Below are 17,669 nucleotides of genomic sequence, written 5' to 3' on the forward strand. Positions count from 1 at the left end.
GCCCTCTCAAAGCTCTCTCAGTGCTTATCATATTCTGTCTCATAAGATTGTGGGTGTATTTGCCTTGTCTAGCTTCCTAGATTTTAAACGTTGTGTCTTAAGGCCATGTATATAGCACCAAGCACAGTCTTACATATTTTGGTGTTTAATATTTGTCGAATTATATTTTCCATGCCCAAGGAATCTTCCAGAAGCCTCTGTTATGTACAATACTGGTTATTCAGCATGCTTAAAAAAAATCTTTCTGTTGTTTAGGGGTATGTAATCGACAAGCTGGTTTTGCATATACCATCAGTGGAACAATGGTAGCAGCACGTGTACCCAAATATAACAGTAACACTCCTTGACTCTTTCTAAAGAGTGTTATTCAAACCCACACTTGTTCTCACAATGACACTATAGGTTAGGTATTATCACTATTATCCCCATTTTACAGTTGATGAAATGAAGGCCAGGTTGTAACTTCTCCCAGCTACAAAGGCAGTGAGTAGAAGTGGAATTGGGATGCAAGCAGTCTGCCCCTCAAAATATGACTTTAGAGATGGCTGTCTGTGGCTTCACCTCACTTTTTCCCTCAGAAACAAAAAGGGGGATCAAAACAATCTGTATCCATGGGTATGATTATTGAGCCAAAAGTCTAGGTGAAAAATTTTAAAAATAAAAAGTAAAATTAAATTTTGGTCATGTGAATAACATTAGTATACCCTTCTGCAGTTTTTTACACAAGGGAGTATTTATGAATGACTACACAGTTTATATTCCATTTCTGGGTAAATAGAAACTGAATGCTTGTAATTTTAGTATCAGTTCCTTTTCATTTGAAGTGATCTTTAATTCTGTTATTTTAATTAAAAAGTCCTAATATGTTGTCTTAAGGTTTTGTAAATAGCTTGGTTGCAACGAAGCACACATTAAGTGTAGCTTTACAAGGAATTGCGGGCATCCAAAGATGATTATACAAAACGGGTTCCTGTCTAGAAGTGCTCAGTCTCACACAGAAATCCTCATGGTTTCCCCAACCTCTTGTTGTGTCCCAGACTCTTCCATCCCATTCCTGAAAAGAAGGACTTGAATATATATATATTTTTTAATAGATCTTTATTGGAGTATAATTGCTTCACAATACTGTGTTAGTTTCTGTTGTAGAACAAAGTGAATCAGCCATATGCATACATGCATATATCCCCATATCCCTTCCCTCTTGGGAAGAATATATTTTAAAGAAATGTCCACCCAAAACAGTGGAAGGATTTGAGAGAACATAGAGCTTCTGCCAGCAGAGGGAGACCTTGGCTTGTTTTTACAAGATTTTCTTGGGATACATAACCTTTAAATGGTGAACAGAAGTCCAAACAAAAGTAATGTTTCTCAATAGTTTACTACAAAAACATCCCGTTGAAAATACTGTTTAGTACACATGTACTTGTGGCTTAGCTTTGACAGCATCTATTCTTTTCAGCACCACTGAACAGGTATCTACATCAAACAGGTCAACTGAGACATTCATTAAGGGAAGTTATAGATAGAAATCCTGGAGTGTTTTTTGCCTATTTTGTAGAAAGTGCAATATGGGTTTCTTTTTTCATGAAATCATGACTTCTGAAATCAATTAGCATCATCAATGATGACGGTTAAATTTCCCAGAAACCTGGAGATATCACGAGAGCTTTTATTTTACGAGGGTGATTATGAGCCCTTAAGGAAAAAACCAAGATTCTCTGAACATCTTTTGGTTGCACCAGTTTTTATTCACTTTAATTATAAACAGACTCCAATCCAAATGTTCTTTCTTGATTAAAATTATGGAAATATTAAAAATAAATACAGATGGTAGAGACTGGAGCCTACCCGGGCTCTTTGGTGGGGCTAATGGCGGACTCTGGGAGGGCTCACGCCAAGGAGTGCTTCCCAGAACTTCTGCTGCCAGTGTCCTTGTCCTCACGGTGAGACACAGCCACCCCCTGCCTCTGCAGGAGACCCTCCAACACTAGCAGATGCTAAAGAGATTCAGGGACTTCCCTGGTGGCACAGTGGTTAAGAATCTGCCTGCCAAGGCAGGGGACACAGGTTCGAGCCCTGGTCCAGGAAGATCCCACATGCCACGGAGCAGCTAAGCCCGCGAGCCACAACTACTGAGCCCACGCGCCTAGAGCCCGTGCTCCGCAACAAGAGAAGCCACCGCAGTGAAAAGCCCGAGCACCGCAACGAAGAGTAGCCCCCGCTTGTTGCAACTAGAGAAAGCCCGCGCGCAGCAATGAAGACCCAATGTAGCCGAAAGAAAGATTCAGAGGAAGGGAGAGATCTATATAGGTTAAAGCTCATGATGAGAGACTTCTTAGAAAGCTCCTTCAAGAAATGGCTCAAAATGTGACACAGAACAGTGCTACTCCAAGTGTAGTTAATGGAGGCGGTGTACTCCTCAAATTGTTAGCTGTCCGTGATAAATTCAGAAAATAAGATTAAGCATTTAGAAACTTTTATAGTTGACTATTTTATGTGTTGAATCTAATAATATAAAAGTGAGCTATAAAAAATAAATAAATAATAAATACACATGGTTAGAGGGGATGTCTGTTGTCAGTTGCCATTTTAAACAGCTGCCTATTTTACAGTAATACTTTTTAGAAACAAATCTTAAGAATGAGAATTCTAGCTGGGTCCCGAATAGCTTGCTAACATTAACTTTTCAGCTGCATCTAATAAAGATAGGGAGCAAAGCCAAACTGCAGTGCATTTTGCTCTCCTCCCATTTTCACTTCCCAAATAAATGAAAATTATTTTAAGTAAATTTCCAAATATAAACTTGAAATGAATTTAATTATCCAAACTGAATGTATCTGCAAGCCTTTTTCAAATTTATTTTCAAATTTTAATGGCTATTATAGATTTTTTATTCCTTCCCATTTTGACAGTATATCCTAATCCAGACATTTTGTGGCTTAACCATATATTTCTAAGTTAGTATTTTTCTCCTTTACAAAACTTGTCAAAATTCAATGATTATTAGCTGTTAAGGGAGGGAGTATGGCATAAATTCAAAGAAAAACTTGAGATTTATAAAATGTTTTTAGAATTTTCAATAGTCTCGCAAGTAAGTCAAATTAACAGTTACCAGAATGTTCTCAAAATGAAATACCTGGTTCTGATGTGACTACAGAATATAACATAACAAGCTTGACATCACAGGCTTGATATCAGGGAGCCTTGATTTGACACCTCGCCAACAACAGAAATTGTAGACCCTTCCTGAGTGGTGTGCCTTCCCGGCCAAACGTGAAGCACTTTACATGTACCAGTATCGTGATTACAGCATGAACTCTGGAGTCAGACTCTCTGGGATTAGGTCCCAGCTCCACTGCTTGATAGTTATGTGACCTTGGCAAAGTTACTTAACCTCTCTGCATGTTTGTTTCTTCATCTGTAAAATGCGGATGATAAGAAAGGTACCTAGCTCATAGGGTTTCTGTGAAAATGAAATGAATGTTCGTAAAGCACCTAGAAAAATACCTGGCACATGATAAGTGCTATACAAGTATTTTCTTCCATTATTATATTTGACCTTATTTACCTCTTGAGCAGGGCGGGCTTCATGGCTGTGCTACCTGTGCAGTCACACTGGGCCCCAGGCCGAGAAGGGCCCCATGCTCGGTTTAATTCTCGGCTGCTGTCATCTTGAAATTCTTAATAACTCTTGAACAAGGGACCCTACACTTACCTTTTGCGCTGGGCCCCAAATATTCGGCACCCGGCCCTGCTCTTGAGGTAGAGAGTGTTACTGTCCCCATTCTGCTACATCTGGCTGGGTGGCTTTGGACAAGCAACATCCTCAGTGTTCTCACCTGTAAACTGTAAGTGTAACTACTGACCTGACAAGGCTCTTCTCAGGAGAATTAAATAAGATAACGTGCAAGCAGTGACTGGCACATACAAGTTCTCAGAAACATCTATTATTATTATTAACATTTATCTCAGTAAAAAACTAACCCAACATTTCTTTACTTCTCCTATAAATACATAATCTTGCTTACAATTATAATAAACTTTCCAGTGCAGTTAAAACTTTATTGAAAGTACAGAATAAAATCATAAAACTCATCTCTGGAAAAATTAAGATAAGTTTATGAGAGGAAAAGATCACATCTTTACTGTTCTAGAAAGGCCTTATTAAAACTTGAGGTTTCTGTTAATCTTAAAACCAGTTCTTTGTTCTCTAAACCTAGACTAGAGAAGAATTCAGGTGACTTGAATTTGGGTAAGAACTGATACAACCCTGGGGAAATTTTTCAAATAAGTATATTATTAGAAAAAAGTATGCTCAAAATCAAAACAAAGCACTGAAGACTACATCAATCCAAATATTTATTCATAATAAACATTACTAATTTCACAGTAAATGAATGAGGTATGACCCTTATACTATGAAGACAAAGGAAAATATAACTAAGAAGAAACTGCTGGACACTATCATTCATTTGCAACCTCTCAAAGTTAGGTTATTATTATTTTTGTTACTAATAAGATACTCCATGCCTTAACATTACTTGTATTGTAGAAAGTAAATAAAATATTTCTGCAGACTTTGATGACATGTGTAAACATTTTTTTTCAAACAAAATTTAAAAGTCAAAATAACATACATTCTTTTATGATTTACGTTAGAACATAGGACAGAAATTAGTCTCTACAGAGAAGGATAAAATAAAGCCTTCTGAAGAAAATTAGAGTGCAGCATTTTTTTTGACAAAAAATACAATTAACGGAAATTATTTTATTAAGACCATATGTTCTTTCCACAACAGCACCCACTGCTGAAAACAAAACTAATGAAAAGCCTTTTGCAATCACAAGATATATTCTGATATATTTTTATATCCATCCTCCAAATTTTAATTTGTTGGGTAAGTACACTCTGGAAAGATAATCTGATGATAGGAAGGTCAAAGCTTGAATTTCTGCCTTCATTTTAGAGTCTGCCATTATTTCCATCTGTCAATAAAAGTAAAATATCATCATACCAGAGTCCTTTGCTACAGTTCTGTCAACTCAAACTGATAAATCTAGATTTGTTTTATTCTCCAAAGCCATCGGCAATAACATTTAGGTCAGCCAGAATATTCTGGAGCTGCTACAGCTAAAAATATTAGTATGGATTCCTTCAATAATTAGGAATGGTCTGGGATCTTTATAATTTCCTTCTCTCCTTTTTTCCCCCATGAACTATGATACAGCCATAGACAATGGGTATATAACTATGATGAGGATAAACTAGATCAGCTCCACCCAGCTGATCTTATCTATTAGCATTCACAATTCAATGTTTCTACAACCATTTACTGCTGAACAACACACACGTTAGTTGTTGGTTATATAAAAATTCAAGAAGGATAGTTCCAAAATATTACGTAAATAGCCACTGCTAAAGTAAAAGGCAATAAAACATACAACATTTGAATTTTAAAAAGAAACGTACTTCTTTTCTCCAAAATGGTTGGCAAGTAATATAAGGTCTCTTCAGGATACTGTCAAGTTTCATTTGGTCCTGTTTTGTCAGTGGAATTAAAGTACCTTTAGGTATATTTAATCTGGAAAAAAATAGATGAAAAAAATCAGTAAGCAAAGTGCTCCTGTAACTTTAAGGTCACATATATTTCATTTTTATTTATCATACTATTTCAAGAGACTCAGAAATAACAGATGAGAAAATTAGTACAGATCCACTTTTAAATACGGAATTTGGGGGATCTGGCATGTCTTAGACCAGCAAATGTTCAAGATCATAGCGGAAGTCTGTTTTAAGTTGTTGTTTTCTTTCATGCCACACTCACAGGACGATGACAGGAAGACAGACATTGGTTATAAAACAAATGCCGAGAACACTAACATCGTGTGTATCAACACCAAGGCAGCCCCCAGAGCACCGCAGTTTCGACGCGGTGAGCGCCACTATGTGTGGCCAGCAGGAAGATCCACTGTGGCATTTTAGGTTCCACTGAGTACTTAATTCTCTGTAATTCATTGAGAATTTTCTGGGCCGAAGAAGTTAGTCTATCAATTTTCACTTATGCATTCATGCATGCACACAGACATGCACACATCTATTTAGTTTTACACTTTTAAAAAGATTGTAATTTTATCTTGGTATGTGTTTTAAAAATAGAACATGAGAGGTCCAGGATTTATGTTGTGAACTGCTTTTTGAAGTCACAAATCCTGGATTTCTCAGGAGAGCTCCAGTTTCAAACAGTCTTTTTCAATGTCCCCATAATTATGACCATTTGCCAGTGGCAGCTCCTGAATAGGATGACAATTTGATTGAAAGGGAGGCCTAGAGGATTTCCCTTGAAGCCATGTTTGTGTTGCTATCACACTTTTTTCTTTGATTGTACATTTATTTAGAGTGGCTTTTGAGGGCACTGATGGAATTTATGAGATGCAGCTAGAGTTTCTTCAAGTTTTCCACCTCAATAATCAGATCCTCTGTCCTCAAGTTGTGTTAGAAATGATATTCCTACAAATAGATGACCCCCAAGGGATTTTGACCATGACATATACACTAAACTGACAAAACTTTGATTCACTAGAGCGTAAACATTCAAAAAACGAAAACTGAATGTTTTCTCTGGTGCCCTCATTTTGTAAGAAGCAGTGATTACCCAAAACCTGTTCATGTTCCATATTTATAAAATAAGCACCTGTTACCACGGTTTGCTCACTGCTTAAAGAAATCCAATAAATGTTTAATTTCATTCTCACTGGCTAATTAAAACAATAAAATATTTTAAAATATCACATTAGCAGAGATGAATAAAGTGATAATGTCTCATGCTGAAGGACAGATGGGTTCTTACTCTCCAGGGAAAACAAAATAATTAACCTATCCAGAGGGCAGTCAAAGCCTTAAAAATGTGCATACCCTTTGACCCAGCAATTCTGGGAGTTCGGCCTATGGGACTAATTAAGAATACCGGTCAAAAGATTTAGTTACAAGATGGCCCATCAAAGCACTATCCATTGGAACAGAGACGTGGAAACCACCCAAACGTCCAACTGCAAGGAGCTGACTGAATAAACACACTCAGAATTGGAACTCAGCAGAAGAAGACATTCAAATGAGGTCTTAGGAATGTATTTATTGATAAGGAAAAGCGATCACATTGTGTAATGTGAGAAAAGCAGACTACAAAATAGAGTATGACTCCATTCTTTTGGAAGAAGTTGTGGCAATGCACAGCAAATAATCAACGAGGGTAAAGCTGTTCATCTGTAGGTGACTTTTATCTTGTTACTTAATGATATTTTTTCTATAATGAACATATATATATTAAAAATGACAAAAGTTAGATTTCCCAACTTTAATCTTAAAATGAGATTTTTAAATGAAGTTAAAAATTTAAATCTATGATAAAGTTAATTCATATGGCAAATGGTGTTGTCAATGATTACCATTTAACTAGATTCAATGCCTTCATACTTTCTAAGTATAAAAAAAATTACTAAACACTTTAACCATAAAGGTAAAACAAAAAATGTCTTCTAGCTAGCTAAAGGTTCAATTACCCAAATATATTTAAGTATTTTAGTAGTTGAAACAGAAACGTGGATAAATGTAATTCATAATTATATAATCCCGAGTCATTGTGAACACGGTTAGTAAAAACCATTAAGTGCTTTCCCAGGTAGTGATTTTTTAGGCTGTTTATTACATATTACAATGAATCATCATTTTAAATATCCTACTTCTGCTAAACACCTAACCTTTTGATATCAGAAGGGAGGAGACCAAGCCATCTAATAGCTGGAACTGTGAGATTATGGGCTTCAAAAGACATAGCCTAAAATAAAGAGCAGAAGTATATTAGCAAAGGTATGCAGAGAACTAGCATACTTGTTTTTGCAGCAAATTTTTTAACTTATTAGGAAGGACCAGTACTGAAGACTTCACACCCCCAGAGACCACAGAAGTAAGAAAAAATCACCAGGGGCTTAGCTAAACTTGACTTTCAGTGGAGGTTTTAAAACTGCTCTGTAGCATTTCTGTATTGGTTTTTTATAAAGTAAAACTACAAATGACCCGTCTGACCTGCATTTACTGTTGTTCGTGATTCCATACCTTAACACCTTGCTCCACCATCCTTTTCATCTGCTATAAACATATACGTCAGGACACTCAAGGTGTACACCACTGGTTCCCAAACTTCACCATGTGTCAGAACCACTTGGAACGCCCACCCTTGGAAATCCAGACTCAGGAGGTCTGGATGGGGATTGAGATGTGCATTTCTAACAAGTTTCCGGGTGATGCTGACGTCCAGGACGACATTTTTGACAACCATTGATGTGTGGTAGTTGCCGTCTCCAGTGGTGAAGTTTGGTGATCTTTTCCTTTCTCCTTATGGTTGGAATTGGAATTCAACCAATGGTTGGAAGTCGGAATTCAAGGCTATATATAATTTTCAGGGTATAATCAATGATCAATGTTGCTATGCTGAGGGCCCACAGTTACTTCAGCAGGCCAGGAAAGTGGAGGATAATTAATGCCTCTTGCCCACAGGTAATCCCACTCTGTCATCGGCAGTCACGCTGGTCATGCTGGAAGCTGGAATCACAGGTCTCAAATAGACTGGCCCTAGACTAGGACAGTAGCTTCCCCGGTACATTTTGGGGGCCCTTAGCTTACTAGGGGCTGATAAGTAAATGCAGAAATCACTTCAGTGAATATAAAATATCTCAATAGTGAAAAAGGAAAAATATTTTTCTATACTTACCATAGATCCATACTTATAGATACACATTATTTCTATGCCTGTTAAAAGAAAGTTAACTTTAAAATTAGTCTTCTTGCATATTATAGGCTAGATAATTGTACCTAACATCTGCAATTTTTATTTTTGTGGACATTACCAATGGAAAATTTATGGTTCAGTTTAATATGGTAAAAACAGCGATAAGTTGCCCCAAATGATTACAGTCATTCATTTTAATCTAATAATCATATTCTTTCAATTTTTTTTTTTTGGCCACGCTGCACGGCATGTGGGATCTTAGTTCCCCGACGAGGGATTGAACCTGTGCCCACGGAAGTGGAAGTGCAGAGCCTTAACCACTGGATGGTCAGGGAAGTCCCAGAATATTTTATGGAAGTGTTCTATGAGCAGAAAAACATAACTACAGATATGATTTATTATGACTATTGTTTCAAATAGTCCAACAATAAATTACCATGAGGATCAGCATCTACAAGAGTGAAAATAGGAATGTGAAATGTATCCCACAGCTTCTTGACTAAAAGTCTTGTGTTCAGATCAGGTACTCCCTTTCCCTAAAAGCAAGTATTGAAATCATTTAGTAGAATGAAACTGATCAAACTATATTCTTATTTTGTTAGTAACTTAAAAGTTAGATCCCCTCACCTTAAATTTCAAGTGATGGAAGACTGGTTTTGACTGTGAAAAAATGTACACTATATACAACAGGGTGAAAAAGCCCACATAACTTCATACCTTTGACAATTATCCCAGTCCTAGAAAATAATCCTAAGGAAATATTTCAGCAGAAACAGAAGAAAAATCTGACATACATAAAGATGTCCACTGCAGGGTTATTTAACAGGACAGAAACTATGATAAATAGCCAAAATATCTCACAACAGGGACATGGAGAGGCAGCAGAGCACGGTGGTGATATGCAGCAGCTTTGGGGCCAGACAGCCTGGGCTGGCATCTGGCTCTGCCACTTCTTGGCAGCATGAACCTGAAAGAGTCACGAAGACTCTCTGAAGTTTGGGGCTTCTTAACACCTTATAAAATTACTATAGGAATTAAATTATTTAATGATTTATAAAGCATTTAAAAGAGTACCTGGCTTACATTCAGAATTTAATAACCCTAAGCAGTGGAAGAGTATTATGAAGCCATTAAAACAATAATTATGTAGAAAAGTAATTTAAAGAGCTTTACAATAGTGTTAAGAGAAAAAAGCAGAAAACCAAATGAAACCTGGAGCAGAGAAGGAAGCAAGCAGAGAGAAGAATGGGCTTTCCATGCGACCGCTCTGAGTTTGAACTCCCTCTCCGCCAATCATGAGCGGGTAAAGTTGGGTTGGTTTCTTAGTGTCTTAGGCCGTGGTTTTATTTATAAAATGGGATAAATATGCCTGCCACACAGTTATGGGGCTACAGCAATGTGCAGCTGAACTACCCGAATCCCAGCCCTAGTTCTGACCAGCCTTAAGATTGCGGTGAAATACCTTCCTGGGTCCCATTGTCCTACTGTTAAAACGGGGATGATAATAATACCTACCTCACAAGGTTGGAGAGACTTTACACGTTGCTATGTGAAAAACAGCACTAAAATGGGAACCCTTATCGTATCCAGTGCCCGGCAGAGCTCCTGGCACATCATGAGCACTTAGTGAACGCTAGTGTATTTTAATTTTTTCCTTTGGGAACGACTACACACGTGTGTGGTAGAGGAGACCACAGAGGAGTACCAAAGGCTCCTTCCTAGCCTGGCCCTCGGTTCTCAGCTCCCCTCTGTAGAAACAGCTACTACAGGTCAGCTGCTTGTGGGTGTTTCACCACAGCAATGACAGCAATTATCAGTGGACACCATGATAGCACCAACGCGTAGGTAGGCAAGGACTAGGAGGCAGCCTACAAGGGGAAAGGCAAGGTAGAAAAAGAAATGTGACAGAGAGCCGAGCTTTACTTGCGCCTCCGATGCGCCAGTACCAGCCGTGATTCAAACGCCAACAGCTGAACAGAGGCGGGGGCCCGGGCAGCTTCCTCTGTCGGTAGTGGCTTGGCTTCCTATCAGCCCAGCAAGCACGCACTCTCACCAGGGAGGTGTGAAAGCTGAGGAGGACTGGACCAAAGCGTGAGCCACAGGACACCCACACTGACAGATCACTTCAGGGGTTCAGGTAGCGCCTTTATTACTTATGAGCTCTCAGTCTGCATTTGCCATCTCAACCGTTCTCCCCTCACTTCAAACTGGGCAGAGGCCACTAGGATTTCCTGCTATCATCCCAAATTCGTATTTCTAAAACTACATTCAACATCTTTCTGCCGCAAAGAACTGGGCCTTCCCACCAGTTGTCCTGTAGTATCGCTGGTGACATCATGGTAAAGTTCCACACACCAGAGTCATTTTGACTCCTTCCTCTCATCCCGTGGTCACCACGTCCTTTTGGATTTGCCTTGGAAATGCCCTTTGCTTAAGTCCTTTCTCCTTAATCATTCCCCTGGCATCCTTCCACCCAGGCAACCACCTGAGAGCCTCTGGACAGGCTCCCCGAATCCAGTTACGTCCCTCTCTGTCTAACTGATTACGCTGCCACACTAATCCCTGTCATTTCCATTCTCACCGATCCACTTTTGTAAGCACCTGACATTTACACTATATCAGGATGCCTCCTGGGAGGCGTTATTTGATTTCAGTCAGATTTGAGGATGGTTAAATAAACACCTTGGAAATTCCTGTTCTATAATCCCAAAGGATGCATCATATTGATAACAGAATGCTGTCCAAGCTTATGGATGATGTTATAAACCCCTCTTACCAATCACCAATGTAGTATGTTAGTCTTGGAATAGTGGTAAAGGTAGATAATATACCGTAACCATGATGCACGGAGACATTTTGGTGCAAAAATTGTCATCTAGGAGCCGCTGAAATGTCGCATCTTTTTCTACAATTAATAGAAATTTTGCATCTGTAATTAAATCTGTGAAGTTAAGGCTGATAAATTGAAGGCATGAGTATTTCAATTTAACCACTAACTAAGTAACGGTTATATCTGAAGGTAAACAGATATCTATTCACACACAGTATTTAGATATGTCTCTCCTACTAGATGGTGAGCTCCTAAAAGGATCTTAAAAAAGGGACCATGGTGTGCTCATCTTGACCACTACAGCGTTTGGCTTGTTGGTTACACATTATGAAGGCTTGATTTATCAAAGTCATGGATGAATGAACATTCTAGACGTTTAAATAGTTTTCCCAAAGGATACTCCGAATTCCTTGAATATTAGATGGCACAGCAACAGCCTAACAAAACAAGACAGTTTTTATTTTAAATAAATAGCAAGCTTAACGACATTTAAAAATTTATCATAAAAATCCTATATTTTCATTAAAAAAATACACCTGTTATCAGAGGTCTATGCCTCAGTAAGAAAACAGTAGGACACAGATTTACTTTTCAGTAAGAAAACAGACATATGACCTAAACTACTTCCCAGAAGGTGAGAATTTCTTGGAAATTTTATAGATATATGGCTTAAAAAGCAGAAACTGATGAAGGAAAGACTTCCTTATGCAGGATCTCATAGGTGTCATTCTCCTCTTTCCAAAATGGTGAGCTGGCCCTTTCCAAACTTCTGTGCTAGCTCAGTACTGTGGGCTTTCTACGTACCAAGCCTAACAAATAGTTTAGTAACAAACATTAATTTCAGAACCAGAAAATTTTATGAAGATTACATAAATAACCATGCTAAAAGGGTCAGGTCACGCTCTACCTGAAAACAACAGTGCATTTTAAAAAGGAATGTGTATGTTTGTTTCTTTCAATATGACATTTGGCAACTGGCATATTTTGAAACTAATGTACAACCCTGTACAGCATATACATATTCATCGATTTTATTTTAAAATCTTAAGCTCCAAACTACATAACAAGGCAGTAAATAAAACACATTTCAAAAACAAACGATCTGAAATGGAGTTAAAACACGTGAAAACATTAATGATGCTTACTGTTGCACATGCACAATTCACCTTGGTGCCATCTTCCTCGATATACCTTAAATTGCCAGCAATTAAACCTTTTGATGTAGATAACTGAAAAAATAATAGACATATCTGAAACCTTTTTCTTGAGTTTACTTTATGCTTCTAAGTCCCTTCTCATGTTCACCTGCTAAATTATATGTATTTTGGCTCAGACTGGAATTTAAGAAATAAAGGAGAAAATATGTAAGAGCATTTAGAAATGAAAAATATTTGATAATTCATCTGTTTTGGTTCATTTATCCAAGGGAATACAATGAGAATAGATTATTTAAATTCATAGTGAGAAAAACATAGTATCAAAAATATGGAAAGAAGGCACAGATTACATTTATTCTTCTATTACAATTTTTATATGTTTTGTCTTAAAATGTTTTGTATGAAATGCTACTTACTATATGCAGACTTCTCCTCGGCACTTTTAACATACAGGAAATATCATTGATAATATTGTCCACAACAGTCTGGTTACCAAAGAGTTGGCTGTCGGTGTAATATATGTCTCTATGAAAATTTTAAAAATATATATTTTAATTAACCATATTCTCTTTGAATATGATAAGTATTGGAGTATTAATTGAAGAAAGCTTTAACTGGATGAAGGCAACATATAAGCAAAGTAGTTTACTACCCATAGCCTAGTTTTATGTAACTTTTCAAAACATATAATGAAAGTTAATGCCACTAAATCTCACACTGCATTTTAAAGAGTAATTTATTAGAACAACGTACTTACCGTTTGGTTGCGTAAGTGTTGCTCTGTACTAATTTATAAATCATGGACAATATTTTAAGAATTAGCGCTGGAAAATAAGATGCAATAAACAAGTTACTCATCATTTTTCTTATGAATTCAAAACATACTGCTATCAAGGATTTTAACTGTCCTCAGTTACTTTCCACAATATTACAAAAATTATCTTCCCAAAATAGAAGTGTTAAGTACAGAATAATAATTGCCTGAAGAATCAGATAAAATTAATTGCTCTATGTACAGCAAAATTGAGAGAATACTTTGCCACTGACTCATGCATCTTGAAAATTTCTTTTGAAATAATACTTTACTTCCATGGTTATTAACAATGCAAAATTCTACAAATGTATTTCAAGTACAGGGTGGCCTATTAAAGAACAAGTAAAATTATTTAGCTAGGAAAAACTATAACCCAGAAGGTAACCAAAATTATTTATTTTACTACAGAAAGCTAAGAAAGATTAATTTACCAAAATTTTTAACTGATTTTGGTGAATCACTTTTGATTTTTCTTGTGGTACAATGAGATACCATGTGAAGACCCACAGAATCTTCAAACCTGTCATTTTGTTTAAAGCAAGGGAATAGAATAAAAAAGAATTAACTTCTGAACACCAAACAATATACACTTAATGTCCTCTTCTGAACATCATTTAAATCCCCATTTCTTCTCAATGTAAGCACTGATATATTATGATAACCTCGTTTATAAGCTTAGATAATTCCAGGTGGTAATTAGGCAATTAGCTTTGCAACATACAGAGGCACTAAAAGCAAGTGTATAAAATACATGAATTAAATACCTTTAATTATGATGCGTGTGTGTGTATTTCTTTCTTTCCCAGGAAGATATTTAGGGTATGTGAACTATTACCAAATATTTCACAATTTTATTAGCATTTTGCTCATTTTCTTGATTGGTTTATTTAATTGATTGGTTTATTTAATAATTTTACTCAATTTAATAATAAGTTTTGAAATGTTTTGTTTAATTTACCCCCAAAGTTACAGTAAATGAAACAACAATTTAGACTAGGTTGTTAAATTGAACTGCCAAGCCTGTCCTAAAGGTGGCAGAAGGCACCAGGCAAATAGGCTAGGTGACAGCTGCTTCAAGATCCATCTTACAAAATATGATTCAAAAGTTTACAGTTACATTAATTATATTGATCATAAAAGAATACTTAGTGCCTAAAGAGCCTTAAAATTACTTTAATTCTGTTTCTGTAACTCTTATTGAAGACTATTCTTGTAGTGTTTTTCATTATTAAGTGGAAAGTGTCTACAGGTTGATGATCTGAAAGAAACAAACTATGTAACTAGGTTCCAGGACTTTGATAAAGCTGTTTGCTGATTTTACCCTCTTGGACACAGGACTTAGCAGGGGGAGATTTGCTAGGGGAAAGAGCCATCAAAATGTGCTCTATGTTCAGGATACATTTATTTTGGTCTCAGTATCAGGACTGGTTGTAGCTCCCCTGAGCAAGTGGTTTGCTTTTGCAGTGTAGATGAGAATTCCACTGGTGCTATTTCCCCCTTTTGAGTGCTAGAAAGCTTAGATCCAAGTCTGGAGCCTATTTTTAGCAGGACTGTGAGACTTTATCATAGGCATTTTGAATTCTAACCCCTTTTGGTGCTCCATTTTTTGTTCCTAGCATTGTTTTCCCTTTGCCTTATCTTTCACACCTACTTCTAGTCTATAAAACCTGCCTGTATGGTATGTATTTTGTAAACTTCCTTAGATCTTTTTGGCAGGGTAAAGGCAATAAAAAGAATTAAATCCAACTACAACTCGAACTCAAACTCAAATAATGACATAGATACTGCATTTAAAAGTAAAAAATGCAAAATGCCCACTTTATATTCTCCCAGCTTGACCTGTTGTCTATTGTGAATGCAGGTGCTTCATTTCTTGCCAAGCTTGTGATTATGTCTTGGATAACATTTTCTATAGATGCAAGAACCTCAGAACTGAAACAATAAATACACCATGATTCAATCTTAATTCTAAATTAGACCTTTAAAGTATGTAACATTTCCCCAGATCAATATTAAAGTAATTTTTAGTTTCATTGGTTGTTTTTTAAGACTAGGTGATATATGTCAATGATATTCTCTCCCACTAAATTTTTACAACAGTAATGCATTAAAACAACAACTGTATTTATAGTGGTGAATTACAGAGAAATTTCATTTGCTTGTAATTTTACTTCTCAATTACCAATTGAAGTAATATCTCCCTTTTAATGACTAGACAATATAATCTATAAATATATTTTTATCTACTCTTCATATCAGCCTACTTTAAATACAAACTCATTGACTTGAAATACTATTGATAAATCTTTTAATTAAAATGGATGTAATACTTGCTTTGAATTAATTTCCCCAAAATGCAAAGCGAAAATATTTCAAAAGAAAAACTTCGTGCCATAAATCAGCCCTTTTGAATTTTAGTGACACAAAAAGAAAAAAGTTTAATCACTACCATAGAAGGACTTGGCAACTACTACGCCACAGAAAATTATTAAGACTTAGCCCAGTTTTCTGTCAGCTGACTTTTAATTTCACAAGCCATCAGCTTCAAAAAATGTTATTCTGTTATAAACACCGTAAGAACATTGCCTAGGAAGGGAACTCATATTAAATCTAGAAAATGCACAAAATGTAGTGTTCTAATTTCCACAGAAACATCAAGAGTTTTCATTGAAAATGCATGTATCAGAAAATAAATTTTAAAACATTCCATATTTTCTAATAGCGGGATGCAAAACCTGATTCAAATATCTCATTTTTCCAGCCTGGAAAAAAAAAGTTACAATAACATTATGACCAACTTTAAAACAACCAGATTTCCATCTGAAATGTAAAAAGGGACTTCCACCCCTTTCTTTCCTTTACTCCCAGTTCTCCCTTAAACTAAATCCTTTTGTAAAACATTTTTTGTGGGTTTTTCCGGCTTTTTGGTTTTTTGGTAGTTGGTTTGGGCTTAAAAGTAAAAGGCAGTAATTTGTTTAAGTGAAAAAGTTTGCAGATAAACGGGAAAAGCAGATCAAGGAAGCAGAACAACAGAGCATTTTAAGTAAAAGTGGTGAATAATGTAAACATAATTTCTGTAGTTAACTCCAAGCTGGGCAGCTGGAGAATCTCGTAACTGATTTTATCAGCACCGCACTCTGAGCTAACCTCTAACTGCTTTAATCGATTTAAAGAAGTGTACATTCTCTTCACTTCGAAGTCAAAAACCCCATTGCCTCACTAGAAACCACTTAAAATGTGTTGACTTCCTTGTTCATTTTGATAAAACACACTTATTGAGAACTCACAACATTGATTTTCCCCCTTCCAAAAAAAAAAAAAAAAAAAGCCTGAAAACTTCTAAATTTTTACACTTTTGGTTTTTTTTAAACAAACACAAGGCCAAACTGTGCCCTAAACTCCCCCAAACTGTTAGGATTTCAAGAAACTCGTGAACCCAGCTGTGGGGATGCTCCTGGAACATTCTAGAAGACATGGGGGGGGGGGAGGGTGGTCTGTCACCAGGCTTTCTGAGTTCAAAATAAGTTAACAGCAGAGAAAGGGGGTCGCTAAACAAGGGCCTTTCTCGGGGTTCAGGGCTGGTGGGCCCAACAGGAGACGGGAAGGGGGTCCAGCATTTCCCCACGGAACACCTCAAGCCCGGCTGCGCCGAGGAAGTTTTTCGCTAAGTCCCGGCGTCTGCGCCCCAGAAGGAGCCCTCATACCTAGAGGCCAGGTGCGTCCCCCCGCCAGCGGGCTCCCCGCCGCCTTTCCTCAGGGCGGCCAGCAGGGAAGCCCTGTGCTGGTCCAAAACCTGGAAGAACGAGGCCTCAGGACCCCTGGGTGCAAAGGCCATGAGGACCGCCCGGCAATGAAAGTGTCCAAGAGCAGGAACTTGACTTGGGCTGATATCGCCCTTCCCCGCACCCACAGAGCACTTCCGGGAAAGGACGCAGCTCCTTTCCCGCACTTTCTGGAGAGGGCTGACCGCGCATGTGCACTCCTCACCCCCCCCCCCCCGCCCCAGGCGGAGCTGGACCAACGCATGCGCATAGCATCTCCATTGAGTGAGGCGTGCATGCGCCGGGGCTCTCTCAGGTGCAATC

The 17,669-nt window shown here is 37.4% G+C and overlaps 1 protein-coding gene across 2 annotated transcripts; it reads right to left on the reverse strand.

Annotated features, from left to right (window-relative positions):
- Window positions 1-4,866: 4,866 nt before the first annotated feature.
- SPO11 (SPO11 initiator of meiotic double strand breaks) lies at window positions 4,867-17,419 on the reverse strand. 2 transcript variants are annotated; one of them, XM_068524567.1, is made up of 13 exons: window positions 17,289-17,419; window positions 15,403-15,516; window positions 14,016-14,104; window positions 13,528-13,594; window positions 13,187-13,295; window positions 12,759-12,842; window positions 12,014-12,050; window positions 11,615-11,724; window positions 9,220-9,319; window positions 8,766-8,803; window positions 7,756-7,832; window positions 5,471-5,582; window positions 4,867-4,986 (listed from the first exon to the last, which is right to left on the reverse strand). In XM_068524567.1, exons 1-13 carry the CDS (start codon window positions 17,417-17,419, stop codon window positions 4,867-4,869), a joined length of 1,188 nt encoding a protein of 395 aa, XP_068380668.1. The 2 variants fall into 2 exon arrangements, with proteins under 2 accessions (XP_068380668.1, XP_068380669.1); XM_068524568.1 differs by lacking the exon at window positions 15,403-15,516.
- Window positions 17,420-17,669: the final 250 nt, after the last annotated feature.

This window comes from Eschrichtius robustus, chromosome 16, assembly GCF_028021215.1.
Source record: "Eschrichtius robustus isolate mEscRob2 chromosome 16, mEscRob2.pri, whole genome shotgun sequence".
NCBI lineage: Eukaryota > Metazoa > Chordata > Mammalia > Artiodactyla > Eschrichtiidae > Eschrichtius > Eschrichtius robustus.

Bases quoted from the DNA above. Each gene is read 5' to 3' on its own strand.
- SPO11 (XM_068524567.1), bottom strand. From the start codon at position 17,419: ATGGCCTTTGCACCCAGGGGTCCTGAGGCCTCGTTCTTCCAGGTTTTG. The intron at 14,105-15,402 runs GTGGGCATTTTG...ACAAAATGACAG, and splicing joins TCAAGCTGGGAGAATATAAA to GTTTGAAGATTCTGTGGGTC. The intron at 12,051-12,758 runs GTAAGCATCATT...TTGTTTTGTTAG, and splicing joins TGAATTGTGCATGTGCAACA to GCTGTTGCTGTGCCATCTAA.